At 41.9% G+C, this 18,522-nt stretch overlaps 1 protein-coding gene across 11 annotated transcripts in view; it reads left to right on the top strand.

Annotated features, from left to right (window-relative positions):
* Positions 1-18,522, top strand: part of EPB41L4A (erythrocyte membrane protein band 4.1 like 4A) — a 293,459-nt gene that overhangs the window by 257,120 nt on the left and 17,817 nt on the right. For all 11 annotated transcript variants that reach the window (XM_086323340.1, XM_086323337.1, XM_086323334.1 and 8 more), the window contains 3 exons: positions 4,798-4,845; positions 5,949-6,026; positions 16,886-17,005. In XM_086323340.1, coding sequence (XP_086179466.1) covers positions 4,798-4,845; positions 5,949-6,026; positions 16,886-17,005 — 246 coding nt within the window. The remainder of the gene's footprint in view (positions 1-4,797; positions 4,846-5,948; positions 6,027-16,885; positions 17,006-18,522) is intronic.

Genomic DNA, 18,522 nt, shown 5'->3' with positions numbered 1-18,522 from the left:
AAAATATATTTATATATAGTGTGCATATATATATACAATGTATTTTGTATATTTAGTGTATACACACGCATACACACATATATATTTATATGTATATACATAGCTCAAACTATTGCACAATTGTACTCATCTCACATGCTAGTAAAGTAATGCTTAAAATTCTCCAAGCCAGACTTCAACAATACGTGAACCATGACTTCCAGGTGTTCAAACTGGTTTTAGAAAAGGCAGAGGAACAAGAGATCAAAGTACCAACATCCGCTGGATCATTGAAAAAGCAAGAGAGTTCCAGAAAAACATCTACTTCTGCTTTATTGACTATGCCAAAGCCTTTGACTGTGTGGATCACAATAAACTGTGGAAAATTCTTCAAGAGATGGGAATACCAGACCACCTGGTATTCTGACCTGCCTCTTGAGAAATCTGTATGCAGGTCAGGAAGCAACAGTTAGAACTGAATGTGGAACAACAGACTGGTTCCAAATTGGGAAAGGAGTACGTCAAGGGTGAGTATTGTCACCCTACTTATTTAACCTCTATGCAGAGTACATCATGAGAAACGCTGGGCTGGATGAAGCACAAGCTGGAATCAAGATTACTGGGAGAAATATCAATAACCTCAGATACACAGAAGACTCCACGTTTATGGCAGAAAGCGAAGAAAAACTAAAGTGCCTCTTGATGAAAGTGAAAGAGGAGAGTGAAAAAATTGGCTTAAAGCTCAACATTCAGAAAACTAAGATGATGGCATCTGGTCCCATCACTTAGTGGCAAATATATGGGGAAACAGTGGAAACAGTGAGAGACTTTATTTTTTTGAGCTCCAAAATCACTGCAGAATGGTGACTGCAGCCATGAAATTTTTTTTATTTTTTTTTGCAGCCATGAAATTAAAAGACGCTTACTCCTTGGAAGAAAAGTTATGACCAACCTAGACAGCATATTAAAAAGCAGAGACATTACTTTGCCAACAGAGGTCCGTCTAGCCAAGGCTATGGTTTTTCTAGTAGTCATGTATGGATGTGAGAGTTGGACTATAAAGAAAGCTGAGCACCAAAGAATTGATGATTTTGAACTGTAGTGTTGGAGAAGACTCTTGAGAGTCCCTTGGACTGTAAGGAGATCCAACCAGTCCATCCTAAAGGAGATCAGTCCTGGCTGTTCATTGGAAGGACTGATGCTGAAGGTGAAACTCCAATACTTTGGCTACTTGATGCGAAGAGCTGACTCATTTGAAAAGACCCTGATGCTGGGAAAGATTGAAGGCAGGAGGAGAAGGGGATGCTAGAGGATGAGATGGTTGGATGGCATCACTGACCCAATGGAGATGAGTTTGAATAAACTCTGGGAGTTGGTGATGCACAGGGAGGCCTGGTGTGCTGTAGTTCATGTGGTTGCGAAGCGTTGGACACGACTGAGCGACTAGACTGAACTGATATATAGTGTGTATGGGCCTCCCGGGTGGCGCTAGTGATAAAGAACTCACCTGCCAATGCAAGAGACATAAGAGACACGGGTTCAGTCCCTAGGTCAGGAAGGTCCCCTGGAGGAGGGCGTGGTTACCCACTTCGGTATTCTCGCCTAGAGAATCCCATGGACAGAAGAGCCTGGCGGGCTACAGTACATAGTGTTGCAAAGAGTCAGACATGGCTGAAGTGACTTAAATAGGAGTATATATATGTGTGTGTGTGTGTGTATATATATGAATATATAGCTGCCATGACAAGAGGCCATCAGACCTAAGACTATGGAATTCATCAAAGGTGCAAAATAAATTCCATGGTCAGGGTGAAGGGACATCTATGCAGCAGTGCTAGACAGCAAACTGTCCAATGTGAGTAGGAGGGCAGAGTGCTCCAGAAGGGATTTACATGGAACTTGCTATCTGTGTATTTATCTATCTCAGGAGGAGTTGTGCAGCTCTCTCAGAGATGGCATAAAGTATTAGTGAGAAGTACGAGGAAAACTCAGAGAAGGCAATGGCACCCCACTCCAGTACTCTTGCCTGGAAAATCCCATGGGTGGAGGAGCCTGGTGGGCTGCAGTCCATGGGGTCGCTAAGAGTCGGATATGACTGAGCAACTTCACTTTCACTTTTCACTTTCATGCATTGGAGAGGGAAATGGCAACCCACTCCAGTGTTCTTGCCTGGAGAATCCCAGGGACGGGGGAGCCTGGTGGGCTGCCATCTATGGGGTTGCACAGAGTCAGACACGTCTGAAGCGACTTAGCAGCAGCAGCACGAGGAAAACTAAGCAAGCAACTTAAGTAGAAAACTAGCCAGTTATCATCTCTAAGAAAAATTTAAACCTATACAAGAAATTGTGTTCCTAAAACACTGTTTAGATCAGTCATCTGTGAACAATAGTTACGTAATTGTGTTTACAGTTAACAATTCTATCAACATAATGTTGTTTGATATATTTGATATAATTATGTTGGGAAAGTGGGAAAATGAAAGTTGTGAATGTGGCATTAAAAGATTCATGTCTGCCCTGGCTAGATCGGAAAGGCACGTATAACAAAGGATAAGGACATGGAGCCCAAAAGCAAGAAAGAGACCTTGCTCAAGAAGTATGGCTTTGCAGGAGAGGAGAGAGACTGGGCAGAAAGTCGTGGGAGATGTGGAGTCAAAGTAGGTGTGTGTATGTTTGAACAGGAGAGACTTGAGAATGTGAAAGGCTGGTAAAGAAACTTGGCTCTGAGGACAAGGTGAATATATGTGAGAGACAAGACGTGGTTAATGACAGTCACCGAGGAGGTAAAAGGCGATGGGATCTGCACAGCACAGGTGAGCGGATTGACCTTAATTATAAGGACACTTCCGTAAAAGAGAGGGTGATGTGGGTGAGTTTTATTTTGGGTAACAGGAAAAGGAAAGTGTTCCCATCTAATGGCTGGCTCCTTTTTGCTTTGGAAGGAGAACACAAAGTCATTTGGTGCAGCAGTGGTACAGTGAGTCAGAGGGCTGCAAGGCGAAAGGAGTTTGAAAGCACTTTGAAGAAACTGAGAGTTCTTGGATCAGAGAAAGGTGGTAGGATTGCTGGGCCATGTTGTAGATCTGAGATTATGCACATGGATTTGTAGTGTAGTTAACATGCCCTTTTATGTAACCTCATCTAGCACTGCTTGCCAGCTTTTGAGGGCTTGCCCAAAGAACCTGGAGAGTTGGATTCACCCACCTCTGGAGTTTTGTCATAGAGACTGAACAAAAAACACAGTCAGAGGAAGTTTCAAGTACTGGCATACATGTTATTGTGATGATGAAAATCCAAACTGAGTCAGGGAGGAAATAAAAGTTAGCTTACAGAAAGTTGCAAGGTTGATAGACAGACAGTACTACTGAGGTCGAAGAAAGGTAGATGGAAGTCATTGAACAAGCAGCAATGATAATAGTCAACATTTATTGAGTGCTTAGAGTGGGCCAGGTCCTACTGTGTGCATTTTAAATATATTAATTCATTTTATCCTCATAACAACTCTGTGTGGGAAGTACTGTTCAAACTGAGGCTCAGTAGAGAAGTCTTGTGTTTAAATCACACTACTTATCATCAGACGGGACGGGATTCACATTCAGGACTACAAAACTCACACATTTAACAGGATGCCCCACTGAAGCTGTTTGAAGGTAAATAGGAAGTGGTATTCAGGAAGGAGAGGAGATTCAGTTTAGAGAACAAGGTTTTTGCAGGTGGTTACAGATAATAAAGTCCAAAGTGTGACCCTGATGGGGTTGCTGAGTTGCAGTAAAGAGGTCCTTAGGGAAGATGACAAGGGCCATGGAGGCTGGGATGTTGGAAAGGGCATTCAGGTGAGAGCTGACATCAGATTATAGCAGAACTTGGCTTGGTGGATTGTGTTGCGGAATTGGGTTTGTTTGCTTAACTTGCAGCAAGTCAGACATTGAGACACCAAGGTTTGCAGCAGAGAAATCGTTAATTCACAAGATAGCCAAACAAGTTGATGGGAGAACAAATCCAAAACTTGTCTCCCTGAAGGTCAGACTTAGGGATGTTTATAGGATAAAGAGGCAGGGTGTATCAGGCGTGGGGAGAGGTGATTGAGGTAAGAAAAGGGAGGTAATCAGTGGTTTCTGCAAGAGTGGTCAAGCTTCATGGTTCTCCGTGGCAACTGTTCAGAAGATGGCAGAGTTAGTGTGTTCTGAGGGTAGAGGTTTTGGCCCTCTAGCATCAAAAGATCATCCGTCTGACACTCACGCATGGCCAGTTGAATGGTCAGTGGTTTCAACCAGTTTGAACTGGGTAAGGACTAACTCCACATTCCTGAAAAACAATTTAAGCAACCATTACTATAGTGACCCATACATCGGAGGTGTTATCCATAAGGAAGCTAGGGAGTGGTTAGTTTAAAATCAACTAAAAGCAAGTGAGGCAGGTTGGATTTGGTGCACCTAATCAGGTTAGTGCTCTATTTCAGTTGCAGATCTGGACACTACAATTGAACTCTGTTATTGGATGAATGGAACTTAACAGATAATTAGTTATATCTGTTAATTACTTAATGGATAATTACAGACACAGATAATTGTGCATAATTACTTATGGACTGTTTGTAGCCCCTGCTAGCCTGTTGGCTTCTTGAGGCCATTTGATATCGTTTCTGGGATCTGTTGTAGAGCTGGGCATGTATGTGTGACTCATGTGTTTGGTGACTGACGTGAGTGGATGACTGTGTAATGTGCATTAACTGAAGTAAAACTCATTCTGGTATGCTTTCCTTAGCCAGTTGATAATTTTCTATTCTCCTGAATGAATTATTATTCTTTTCCCCCCATAGGAAAGCCCATAACAGTGGTGAAGATTCAGATCTAAAGCAAAGGAGGAGGTAAAAAAGCCAAAATGGAAGGAGGGTCAAGGGAGAGGGAAAGGGCTTAGCAGGTCAGCACAGCTCAGACCTGAGGCAAGAGTGTGGGGAATGTTTGGTTTTATTAGTGACTGCTTTAAGGATATTGTAATTTTTTAAACTTTGAAATAACAATTTTGGCTGCAACTGGTTCTCCGTCTTCCATTCCTTAACATCTTTAGGAGTTTCTCTCTCTCTCTCTCTCTTTTTTTTTTACCCTGCTCCTTTTTGTCTTAGAGGAGCTATCTCCATTATCTCTCTTTTTCTTTTTTTCTTTTCTAGTCTCTTTCTTTCTGTTTTTCTTTTTGGCCACACCACACCGTGGCATTTGGGATCTTAGTTCCCTGACCAGGGATCGAACCCATGCCCCCTGCAATGGACGTGTGGAGTCTTAACCACTGGGCTGTCAGGGAAGTCCCTCGCTTATCTCTTGCTACAGTAAAACCATCTGGAACGGGGTGGTTGAATATAACAACAACCATATATATCTTATATGATTCTATTGATTGAACAGCAGTTTGTTAGCTAGTTTAACTGGTCCCTGGCAGAATGGCTGTCCGCCTGGGAACTCACTCTGTCTGTGATCTCTGCGCCTGGTTAACCTAGGTGGCTGGGAAGAAGCAGAAGCTACCAGCCCTGTTAAGAGATAGTCCTAGAACTGGCAGAGTATCCCTTCTACCTCCTTCTGTTGGAAAAATCACTCGTAGGACCAGCACAAATTCAAGGGGAGTGGAAATAAACTCTCCCTCTCTTCATGGGGGTAGGGGTTTGACAGGACTTTGAGTCCATATTTAGTCCACCCCAGGGATTTACAGCTTTTCCACATCAGAGTTCTGTTGAAAGCACTTGATTCTGTGGTCCTTTCTAGGAGCATGGTGACATTTACTTTAGTCTGCTTCCACATTTCTTATAGACGTTCAGATGGCTAGCTGAATTGAGGAACTGATTGGGAGAGGGTTATGACAACTACTTATGTTTGAATTGGTAATTTTATTGCAAAATTAATTCTAAAGAACCTACATGAACCGTTCTGAAATTTGTCATTTGTCATAAATATAGTTTTTTTCCTCTTATTTTCTTTTCAGGTCACGCTCACGCTGTAACACAAGCAGTGGTAGTGAATCAGAAAATTCTAACAGAGAGCACCGGAAAAAGAGAAACAGGTAATGTTGGAATATGATAGTTAACAGAAACTCTGACATCAGCGGCTACCACTGATTGTAGAAGCTGTGTGTCCTATGAATTTTTTTACCTGATTTTTCTCAGCTGTATTTAAGAAGAAATCTGGAATGATTCTGAAGTACTATTTTAGGAAACCTCAGCTCTTTGAACTGAGTTTCTTATCTTTATAATAAGATGATTAAACAGTTTGACAGTGATGTCCCTTCTTGTTAATTAAAAAAAATAAAAAGCAATAATCTATATTTAGGTACAACATGTAGTGAATTTGCCTAAGAGTGGTAAGAAATTTTATCATTTGTAGAGAGATTTCTCCCTGAAGTGTCTTTTAACTTGACATCATTATTCTTTGCCCAACCAAAAACCAAGACACTCATAGTTGCATACTTTTAGTCTTATGTATATTTAATGCAAATGTGTTTATACTTGTGCTAGGCACACGCAATTAGATGGGTAAATGCAATTAGTTCATATTTTTAGGACTTAGTCTTAAGAGCTTGTTAGTAACATGATTTGACATGTAATCAATATTAGTGATGGCAATGCATTGATTTAATCAGTTCTTCCTAATTCTGAAATATTTATTTGAAAACAAGTGATCCATGATGAAAGAACACCAAGTTGGGGAGCTGAGGGATATAGTTATCGGTTATGCCAGTTTCTAATCCAGTGGTTCTCAGCTGGGGACAGTTTTGTTTTCCCTCTCTTCCCTGGCAGTGTTTTGGGATACTTTTGGCTGTCACAGCTGGGGGTTGCTACTGACTAGGGATGCTGCTGGACGTCCGACAGTGCAGAAGGCAGCACTCCACAGCTGGAACACCTAGCCCCAGATGGCAGTGGTGACCGTGGGGAAGCCCGTCCCCACCTGACGTAGACTCCGGCGTGGTTGCTTCTTCTGGGTTGCCACTTGCTGAGGAGGTTGCATGAGATGCTCTCTGGGGTCCTTGTTTTGTGTTCAGAGCCCTTGTGCATGGCATGCACTGAACTGGCCTCCCTCTCTAACTGCAGCACCTATGTCATAACCGCCCAGACAGCACTGTGAGAGTGGACCACTCTCTTAGGAAAACTTTCTGTGTTGAGCCTTCTTGATAGAGGTGAGATCTCAATGTGTTAGGACAGTTTTCTCAAGGAAATGATCCCAATGTCTTCATCTATAAAAACCCAAGTGTGGACGGTAGCTTTCCCTCAGGTATGCTCTTCCCACTCTAAAATCCAGTATTTCTGCACAGACAACACAAAACAAACGGAAAAACACCTCCTGCATCTCCATGGACCTAGTTATCAAGCCAGTGTCTTGACAAATATATTTCTGTTTTGCTTGGTGTATTCTGAGTTTGTGCATGCTAGGTTGCTTTAGCCCCTCTCTTTGTGACCCTATGGACCAGGGCCTGGTGCGCTATTCTCAACTTCTCAGAGCCAGCCTATTTAAAAACTGTCTTTTTGAGCCAGAAGTGCTAACTTGACATTTGCTGTTAAAATGAAACACTATTCAAAGGTTGCCAGCAAATTCCTAAATAGCTCATTACTGATCTAGAAGCATTGGCTTTAATATTCCTAATAGGTGTTTTCTGCCTCTACCCTCGTTTCATCAACAATTTTTCAGATTGGCTTTTTTGTACTGTATAAATAGTATATTTTAGAATGATGGTGGTTCTGAATGTTTAAATGCTAAAGTACTTTATAAGGCTATTAATGAGAAATTGCTTTCCATGCACACTGACACAAAGACTTGCAAAACTAATTTCTTTCACCTGTGGAGATACTGCCCTGGGCTCACACAGGGTGGCTGTGTCTGTAGAAGATGGGGTCTGGAGTCTGGCTCTCAGAGGCATAGCAGAAAGTGGGCGAAGGAAGGAGCAGGTCTTGCAGTGCTAATCCCATGGCTGAGACTCCTGGTGGAGGCACAGCGTGCGGGGCGGTGCCGCGCAGGACTCTGCCCCGGGGGCCACGTACCCGTGATGCAGTGCTGCCACTACCCACTCCACCCCATTATCAGCCTTTAAAATCGTGCCAGAGCCCACTCACTCTACCTTGGGATACGTGGGTCTGAATATTTATACTGTGGCCCTGCTAATGGTCCCAACATGTCTTGTGTCTGTAATGAAGGGTTGTCTAACGATGTCTGACTTTCAACTTTGGGAGAGAATGAATCTCTTCAACCTCAGTTGCCTTTCCTTATTTCCATTGGCAGGGTGACCCAGCCAAGCTCTCACCAGCGTCCTTTGTGCTTTTATTAAAGGACTCTGGTAACCCTAGAATGAGGCAAAGTGAGTCTTGAACGTGCTGATTTTCTGCTTCCTGCCAGCAAGGTCTCTAAATTCAGCTCCGGATACTTTCTCACTTTGAAAGTCAGAGCCTGCGCCGGAGACACTCATTTTCCTATCTCCCCATGGGAACTGTAGCCTGGGGCAGAAGGACAAAGACTGTGCACATTAGCTTTTCAAGCACTGTTTTGAAGCCCATGATGTGTCCAGTGGAGCTCTGGACAGACTCTCTCCAGAGAGACGTTCTGGAGACTCTGTGTGGTCTTCAGGATGATATTTCCTCTGCCACTGCTTCTTGCTGTTGTTGCAATTTTTGTTGTTGTTGTTCGTTTCTTTGTTTGCTTTTTTAACATGAGGAAGGTCTCTCATATTAGGTTTAAGACAATCCTGTGTCAATACTGTTTTTTCAGTGTCTGCCTATTGGAGTTCAAGCTGCTTTGGTGCTCCCATAGATAACAGTTTCAGTATCTCTCATTTGCGTGAAGAGAAGCACAAGTCAACAAGACAGTGTTACAGATCAGCTTTATTCAAAGCAGTGGTTGTGGCTTTGAACAGACATGGAAAAACTCATAATCCACACTGACCCTGGAAGGCTAGTATTAGAAACAGGATGTTGTTTAGATTCAATTTTAGAAAAATATGACTGTAGATAAGCAACCTCCTCCGTTAGCTTTGGGTCGAGAGCTAGTGAGGCCAGATGGGTGAGGAATAACTGCAGGGTATCATTCCACAGAATTTCCAACAGCAGAGACTTAAGCCTCCTTTGTTTGGGAAATTGTTTATGTATTTCTTAATCCTCTTTCACTTTAGTTGTCTCTTTATTGTTTTCATAATCTGCATGGGTACCTACAGTTTTCCAGATTTTGAGGTTGGAGAAAGTAGTTTTTTTTTTCCTCTGTATAATTAACTGGAAGTTGGAGCAATTTCTTGTTATAACATCTTTAAGATGACAGAGTCCTTATTTTCCCCTCAGTGTCTCTAGTATGTGAAGTCGCTCAGTCGTGTCTGACTCTTTGCGACCTCATGGACTGTAGCCTACCAGGCTCCTCCGTCCATGGGATTTTCCAGGCAAGGGTACTGGAGTGGGTCGCCATTTCCTTCTCCAGGTAATCTTCCCGACCCAGAGATTGAACCCGGGTCTCCCGCATTGTAGGCAGATGCTTTACTGTCTGAACCACCAGGGAAGCCTGGTGGTGTCTCTACGTACACCTTTCTCTTCATCTCTCTTCTCTTCTCTCCCTTTTTTACTCTATCACATTTTTTTCCCTCACCAGGTCCCTCCTATTCTTTTCTTTTCTTAGCTTCTTTCTCACTTTCTTTCCTGTCCTCTTTGACATCTGTCTTTGTTTAGGAACCAGTGATAAAATGTCAAAAAAAAAAAAAAGCAAAGATAAAACCCTAAGGGAGTGGGTCAGGGTTTTGGTTCTGCCGTGTCTGCTGTTTGACCTTGGGCAACTCATTTAATCAATTTAAACTTAGCTTTGTCATCCTTAAAATGGTGTGTGTACTGCCTGGTCTGTTTTCTTGAGTTCCCGCAAAGACTAACTGCGCTATAAGGGGTGATGGCGCTGTGGCGGACAGAGCTGGATATCTGATTTTGGTGTCACTGCCTCTTCTTTGGCTGTCCCAACCTCTCCTACACCCTCTTTCTAGCCTTTTCCACTTTTCTTTTAACTTTGTCCTCCATTTCCCCATCTTCCCTATCTACACATTTGTATTTTCAGACCAGGCTTTTTTATCCTTTGATTGATGGGTAGGTTTTAGGGGTATCATAATCTCAAGCAATTTTATGTAAAATTCTCTGTTTCCAAGCATACAATTTTCTGGTGATAAGAGTCTGTAGATTTAATCAGATTCTTAAGAGGGTATCTGATCTCTAAAAAGTTATAAAGTGGTCATTATGATCTAAATAATGAAAGATAGATTGATATTGGGAAATGGAGTTGATATCTTAGTTCACTGGTAGGGTTGAAATATAAAAGGCTGCAAATTTCTTTTGAGATTCCTTACTTTTCTATACCGATTTGTGAAAAAATTGGTTCAATTAAATTAATCAAATTAGAAACCTACCAAGTACAGAGAAGCATTAAATTAATGATCTTTGTGAGTATTAGATTGCATTAGTTTTTACTAGTTAGAATTTTGAATCTTGCACGTAAAATCAGAAGTGTCCGTTGGCTCCTCTTTGTGGATTTGAACCCCCGGGCCATTCTTGGGACTTGCCCACAGAGCATGTTGGAGGAGGACCTAAGAAGTAGATCTATCACGGTGAAGCCTTTCATAAGCCAGCTTTCCCTGAAAATACCTTGAGCTTAATAAAATATCCTTCACATTCAAAGGAACTGGTCTGCAAAATATCCTTTGTGCTGCTGATGAAAATCAGCTCTCCTTTAGGCATTCACTGGGATCTGTGGATTACTCAGTCATTAGCTTTGATGTGTTGCTAGGCTTTTAGGATTTGAAGTGGGAGATTTGGAGGAGGTAGGGGGCAGTGAGGCAGAGAACCCGTCTGGTGTTTTTTGCATAAGCATAAAAGTGGAAGTAACTCTGGAGCCTGGCAAAAATTAAAAGAGTAAGAAAAATGAGAGAAGCTGGGGGTAAGAACAGGACTAGAATAAATTGGCAACAGGGGACCATTTGGACCTTTCCCAAATTTCATTCTAAGCCGTTTGCATCATAATCACATGAATTATGTACATGAGGCGATATGTATGCACATGTGTGCATGCGTGTGGGTGAAATAGAGCACAGAACAAAGAATGAGGGACCGTGCATTATGAATCTGCCCCTGCTTTGAAGAGCTCCGTGCCTAGAAGCTGGTTCCTTTACCCTCTGAGTTTTAATTTTCTTACATGCTAAATGGGATCATACCTGCCTGGCCTACCTCATGAGGTTTGTGAAGATCTGAGATAACGGATGTGCTTTGAAAAGCAGAAAGAGCCCTGCATTCGACTGATGAGAATGTTCAGTGCTGCTCAGTGTTACCTGAAGTCCCCATTGTATCTACAGAGTGGGGGCAGCTCCCTTTAACAACAAAGAGACCAGTGTTTCTAACATGTGAGTTTATCCTGCCACAAATGTTAGAGTTTCCTCCTGCTTTTTAGGTGTCTCTTAGAATCTGTATCTGAATAATGGATTAAGATGGTTTGAAATATTTTAAATGCATTCCACAAAGTCTTTTATATTATTTTTCTGAGAAAAGTAAGAAACCATCCTCTGTGGCACTGCAGGTAACAGGGACGATATGGCTGAGGCAGGCAAATCTAGATCACAGCCTTGGTAGGGTTTTGTTGTTGTTAGAATCATAAAACAAAACATTACTGTCCCTGTGCCTTAAGGGAAAGATGTGTTTTGGATGATGGCAAAGTTAAACCCAAGGGTGTTTATTCCACATGGCCTGAAAATAGATAACTGTTTCCTCGCAAGCATGCCCTCCTGCCTGGTTCCTGTCCCTGACAGAAATGTCTGGGCTGCAAACCAGGTACAAATTGCGGGGCTGGAGTGGGTAGTCTGTTCAGAGCCACTGGAAGTGACGTTTACTGTGCTCCACACATGGCATAGCATTCTGATTTCTACTTTACTAAGTTGTATTAAGATTTAAACATTTGATAATGGATAATTTAGGAATTCCAGAGCATAATCCAAATTGATAGAGACGACTATGGAAGCCCAAAGCTACAGCAACAGAGAAATGTTCTCAGAGGACTAAACTCGAGGCAGGTTGAATGATTACGAAAACAGAAGCAGAGTTGGGGAGAGGAAATTATGCTGCAGGTAGCCCATTTTAGGAGGGAGAGCATAAGGTGTAAGTGGAAGACATTGAAGTACCTTTAAGAGCAAATAAGATTAATTTATCGATGGTGGGGGGAGATGGGAAAAGCAAATGAATTTTTTGCTTGCTGGTCTTCAGGGAGTATGTCGACAGATGCCTGGAACTGATATAAATTTCCCTAGGGAAGAAAAACTACTGAAAAAAAAAGAAGGTTGGTTTATAGCAGGTGATCCCAGAATGAGAGCTGTTGTTGAGAAGCACAAGTCCACAATCGGTTGGAAACTGCAGAGTTACTGTTAGCGATTGAGTGGCCATATGAAGCAATTGTCTGGAGAGTCATGCTGTAGCTGAAGAGTGGAGGTTTGTTTCAAAGAACAATGAACAAATGAAGCACAAAGAGAAAAACATGGAGTTTTAAATCTGGAAAGGATCTTCACAGTAATTCAGTAGATGAAGAAACAGACTTACCAAAGAAGGTTAAACGTTTTGCCCAGAGATCTCTGAGTCAGATAACAACAGAGCTGGAACTAGGCTGAACTCAGGAGCAACAGGGATTGCTCCTTATCATCCAAAGCGTCATTCTACATTTGCTCTGTAAGATTGCTCAGGTTTGTATTAAACATGGCCTTTTATCTCAGTGAAGGAGAAATGAATTAAGAACTGGTCTAAAGGAATGTCCTGTTAGGAAGGAAACTGCCCTGGTAAATCTGGAGGACCAAGTAAAATCCACAAGGATTTGTATAAGACTTCATGTGGTAACGTGAAGAATTTTGCAGAAGCAGCAGAACTATAACGGGGAAGATGGAAAGAAGAGACTAAGAATAGTCATTATCTTCATTATTGTTATCAAATGATTATATGGCATTTCATCTTCACAATCTTTTACAAACTTTAATTAAGTGTCAAATGCAGTTAAAATCTAAATTGCATGGATAGCCTGGAAAAGTAGGGTGTTGAAGTTTGGTGAGATATGAAGGAAGTATATCAGAACTCTCTTATTCTGAAATATTACTGGAAAATGCTCTGATCTAGAGGAACTCTCTTCCTTACACATTAACTGAAACACAAAAGCCGAGACTTCCTTGGTGCTCCAGTGGTTGAGACTCTGCACTCCCACTGCAGGAGCTGTGGGTTCCATCCCTGTTGTGGAACTAAGATCCCACATGCTATGTGGCGTAGCCAAAAAAACATAAAATGATGGAGAATTAAAAAAAAAAAAGCCTTCTTATGGTTAGGCTTCTTAGTCTAGCTGTTAAGTCTTCTTAATTGTACTGAGGAAATAGACAAAATATGATATGTAGAGTTATTGCCTTAGTGGATACAGGAAAGAAATGTTTAGCATTTTTGAGGTTCAACTTTAAATATAACATTTGAAAATGAATGTATTCCCAGTAAAAAATGCAACGGACTCTTTCCCCCCTTAACACTTTCATGACTGTAAAAAGTCAAAATAGAAAACATTTTGACTTTTCAAAAGGCCCTGTATCAATATAATGCTTACAGTATTTTTACTCTTCATAATTTAAATTCCTGCATTAAAATTAAAATCTATCAGGAAAGAAGCAAAACCCAGTACTCTGTGTGTCCCACGTCTCAGGAGAAATGAGACTCACAAAATAGAACCGTTATAGGATATGTGTTGTAAAGATTTCTTTAGTTACTTATGCATAAAGAAAACAGTTAACCTCTGCCTCCTAAGGACTGAGTATTACAGTATTCTTGCCTCTAAGGGTAGGATTTTTCCTTTCCAAGTAGCATCTGTATTTTCCGGAGCAGGTCAGTGATGGAAGAAATGACACTTTCACTCTTGTAATGAGGTACCATTAACCAGAGGCCTTTTGTAAGGGTGTAATTTCAAACTTCATTACAGACTAAGGCAGCCACACCACCCATTACTCAGGAAAACGTGCTTCTGTTGTGACTCTGCAATGAGCCTTACATTTTTAATGCACCTTGTTAGAATATTTATGAAGCTGCATCACCGGTAGAGGGCATCTGTCTCTGGAACATGTGGGTCCCAAGGATATTAACTGACAGGGTTTCATTGCCCTCACTTTCAACTATTTGATTAGGAAGATAGAAGTTAAAGGTACAGGCCACGGTCTGAAATTCTTTCTGATATGGTTCTTATTACTAGTAAGGTACTGGAAGTAGGAGTTTTCATTTCTGTTACCAGAGAAAAGCCTCAGCATGAAGGTAGCTAGCTAAAGTCCACAACAGAAGAAGGAGCATATACTCCTTGTGCTTCCTTTGAAATGTCTAGGGAATGTTCTTCTCGCAAAAGTATGTTTGCCTGAGTCAGGTTTCACCCTTGCTGGCACACCTGACCCCTCAAAAATATTTAAAGGTTCTGACTTAACTGATAAAAACAAAATTAGTGAAATTTAGTCCTGTCCATGAACTATACAGTGATTTAGCTCAGCATGGAAGCTGCATCTAGAAGACTCCAGGCTTGGGAGCCGCACGGACCTGGTTCTACATCTATCCCCGGGCAACGCAAGGTGTGGGTTCCTGTGAGAAGGGAGCTATCTCCTTGCCAGCCTGACACCTTCCCACTGACCACCTCTTCCTAACTTTGGACTCCTCAGTCCTGGGGGTGTACAGGACAGTGCTCCCCCAGCAGGTCTGGTTGGTCCCTGGCTGTCATGTGATACAGCGAATGGCTCGGAGGTGTAGGTTTTGGCTATGAAAATCCATATACGTATGTGTTTGTATATGTAGTCAAAATATAAAAAATAACAGTGTTTCAAATAATTATTAATAATCATATGACTTTGAATCGTATATCTTCTCATAGTTTTCTTTAGCTATGTCTAATATTCATATATCTTCTCATATTTTTCTTTAGCTATTTCTAATGTTCAAATTCATAACCACATATGTTCAATTTTAATTTCCTTTGGATATACCATGAGAGAGGGAACTATGTTCTTGAATTTGTAAAAAATACCATGATTGTATCCTGTTAATAATATTCAAATAATAGAAATGAAAGCTTTAGTGAGGAAATAGATACAGTTCAAAGACTTGAAGTGTGTTACAGATAAGTTTTTACTTAACACAATTCCTCTTTAATATAGAGAGATTTAAATAGCTTTTTCCTTTTAAGCTACTTTTAGTTTTTTTTTTAAACTCGAATTTGCTTTCCTTTGTCTCTGTTTAAGTGAGATGAATATTTGTCACTGTCTACTGATCTGCATTATAAGCAAATCCAGATAACCATCCCACAGTGCTGTAAGAGGGCAACCAAAAGACATCTGTTCAGTGAAAGAAATGACTCCAGACTTGCCTATTCTTTTCATTTCTCTTTTGAGACAGTTATGCTCATGCAGTCCGAGTACTGGATGATTACTGTGTGATGCTGCTCTCCCATGTCCTGGGAGCAGCAGTGTGAAAGAAACAGCCTGGAGTGGCTTCCTCAAGAAATTACATAAAGTCAGAGTTAAAGATTCAGATAACAGTTGTCTGATTTTTGCAAGAAATACTCATGGCTTTACAGCATCAGTGCATTCTAGACATTATTTACACATTAAGTATGCACTTGCTTTAATTTAATACTTGTTTCCCTCTCTCCCCTGTAACTCCTCACCCTTGTTTTTAGAAAGACTTGATGTATCTGCAGACTGGGTGTGGTCCATGATGGTTTTTGCTAGGTCTGTTCAGTATCTTCACACTCATAATTGATTGCCATTACTTAAAAAAGTAAAGAGTTCATTAAAAAAAGATCCAGATTTGTAGATTATCTTTTGAAAACTGACAGGATTGATAATATTGTCCCCTGACCTCAAATGACAAGTGCCTGTACCCCCAGCCCCTTCTCCCCCCAGCTTCACTTTCCCTTGGTTTGTTCTCCCTGCCAGGACCCTGGCCACACTGAGTGCTCAGCCCTCATTCTCTCTTAAACACGCTAGCAGCGTAACCAGAACGTTCTGTGCCTACCCCACTGCCAAGGCATTATGCCACCATATTTAACTGTTTGAATTTCTAGCTTTCATACGTGACCACTGGAAAGACCATAGCCTTGACTAGATGGACCTTTGTTGACAAAGTAATGTCTCTGCTTTTTAATATGCTGTCTAGGTTGGTCATGGAGAAGGCAATGGCACCCCATTCCAGTACTCTTGCCTGGAAAATCCCATGCATGGAGGAGCCTGGTGGGCTGCCTTCCATGGGGTCGCTAAGAGTCAGACACGACTGAGCGACTTCACTTTCACTTCTCACTTTCATGCATCGGAGAAGAAAATGGCAACCCACTCCAGTGTTCTTGCCTGGAGAATCCCAGGGACGAGGGAGCCTGGTGGGCTGCCGTCTGTGGGGTCCCACAGAGTCGGACACGACTGAAGTGACTTAGCAGCAGCAGTAGCATGTTGGTCATAACTTTCCTTCCAAGGAGTAAGCGTCTTTTAATTTCTTGGCTGCAGTCACCATCTGCAGTGATTTTGGAGCCCAGAAAAATAAAGTCTGACACTGTTTCCCCATCTATTTGCCATGAAGTGACGGGACCGGATGCCATGATCTTAGTTTTCTGAATGTTGAGCTTTAAGCCAACTTTTTCACTCTCCTCTCTTACTTTAATCAAGAGGCTCTTTAGTTCCCCTTCACTTTCTGCCATAAGGGTGGTGTCATCTGCATTTCATTTCTTAATAACTTCTAAATAGCTTATTTAATAACTTTTTGATACCTTTGACACCTTTGACCTTTGACCTTTTTGATAACTTTGATACTTTTTGACAGCGCATTTAGGATGAACTGATAAAGGTAACACATGTATGGGTGTTAACTTTAGGTGACCATTGTTTCTTTTCAGAATACGGCAGGAGAATGATATGGTTGATTCGGCACCACAGTGGGAAGCTGTATTAAGGAGACAAAAGGAGAAAAACCAAGCGGACCCGAACAATAGACGATCCAGACACAGATCTCGCTCGTATGTGCTCCCTCTTTATGCCTGAATTTAAAAGCTCAGAAGTTTTGGTAGCATGTGGATTCTGGGGCGCATTGGACTGTCTCTTCTGAGGTCTTCTAAAGTGGTTCAGGTTTATCACAATTATCCTATATCTGTCATATTTACTTTGTTTTATTGTGACACTCATCAACTATCTCTGAAGGGGTAGAAGTTGGAGCACAGACAAAGCAAAATATCTTAAACACAAGGCTATCAAAATCATGTTTTGTTTTGTTTTTAAACAAAAGTGTATATTCAGCTGAGTAAGTAGGAAGTCTCCTTTGTTCTGGAGCCAGACTGTTGGTGAAATACCTGCTGCTTCTCTCGTCTGAAGCCTTGGTCCAGGTTAACTAGCAATGACTAACTTCCCATCAAATTACCATTTGTGAGCAGTTGTCAGTGAGTGATTCATTATGTCCCAGCTAGGCAATGCCAAGCGTGAGCTCAATTATCCCATGATGATGAGATTGCCAGTCCCCCAGATCAATTTTTTTTGAACTGATAATGTTTATACTTAAAAAAAAATATGCATCATCCAGATTTAGACTCCCCACTCCCACCTCTTGTTCCAAAGCATCTCATTCTTTTTTTGATGAGCAAGAAGTAGATTTATTAATATAGGGCACTTACGAGAGATATAAGTGGGCAGACAAGGGGACTGTGCTCCAAGAACTAAGAGGGAAAGCAGCTTTATGTATTCTGTCTTATGGATATGCACTTCATAGACTTGAGTATGGGCCACCCCAGAAGGTGAGAGGCCCCGGGAGATGGGCATATTCCATGGAGAGAATGTGACCCATTTTAAAAGGTGAGAGTGGCCCCCAATGATGCCTTTTTAAAAAATGCATACTTTTAAAATGTATTGTTTATTTGGCTGTACTGGGTCTTTGTCGCTGCGCAGGCTGTTCTCTGGCTGCGGCGAGTGGGGGCTACACTCCAGTTGCAGTCGGCTGGCTTCTCATTGCTACTGGGTCTTTGTCGCTGCGCAGGCTGTTCTCTGGCTGTGGCGAGTGGGGGCTACACTCCAGCTGCAGTCGGCTGGCTTCTCACTGCAGTAGCGTCTCTTCTTGTGGAGTGTGGCCTGTAGGGCATGTCGGCTTCCGTGCTTGTGGCTCCTGCACTCTGGAGCACAGGCTCGGGAGTTGTGGTGCACAGGCCTGATTGCTCTACCGCATGCGGGACCTTCCTGGACCAGGGATCGAACTCATGTCTCCCGCATGGGCAGATGGATTCTTTACAGCTGAACCATCCCAGGGAAGCCCCAAAGCATACATTTTTAAAATGAAAAGTGAGCTGGGACTAACTACCTATATCCCTTTATGATCCTGGGTAGTTAGATGTCTCGTGTTGCCTACACGTGGAGGGAGAGAGAGTGTCTCGGGTATGGGTTTTCTTTATTCTGTCAGTGGAGGAATTACATTGACTGAGCTTTGAGTGATACATCCTTGCATTCCTGGGTTAAATGCCCAATAAACCTACTATCCTTTCCATATATTGCC

Source organism: Bos grunniens, chromosome 10 (genome assembly GCF_055505025.1).
Source record: "Bos grunniens cultivar Pamir isolate PY7600 chromosome 10, Bosgru_T2T1.0, whole genome shotgun sequence".
NCBI classification, from domain to species: domain Eukaryota; kingdom Metazoa; phylum Chordata; class Mammalia; order Artiodactyla; family Bovidae; genus Bos; species Bos grunniens.
Note: the sequence above shows the minus strand (reverse complement) of the source record. Positions and strands in the feature narration are given on the sequence as shown.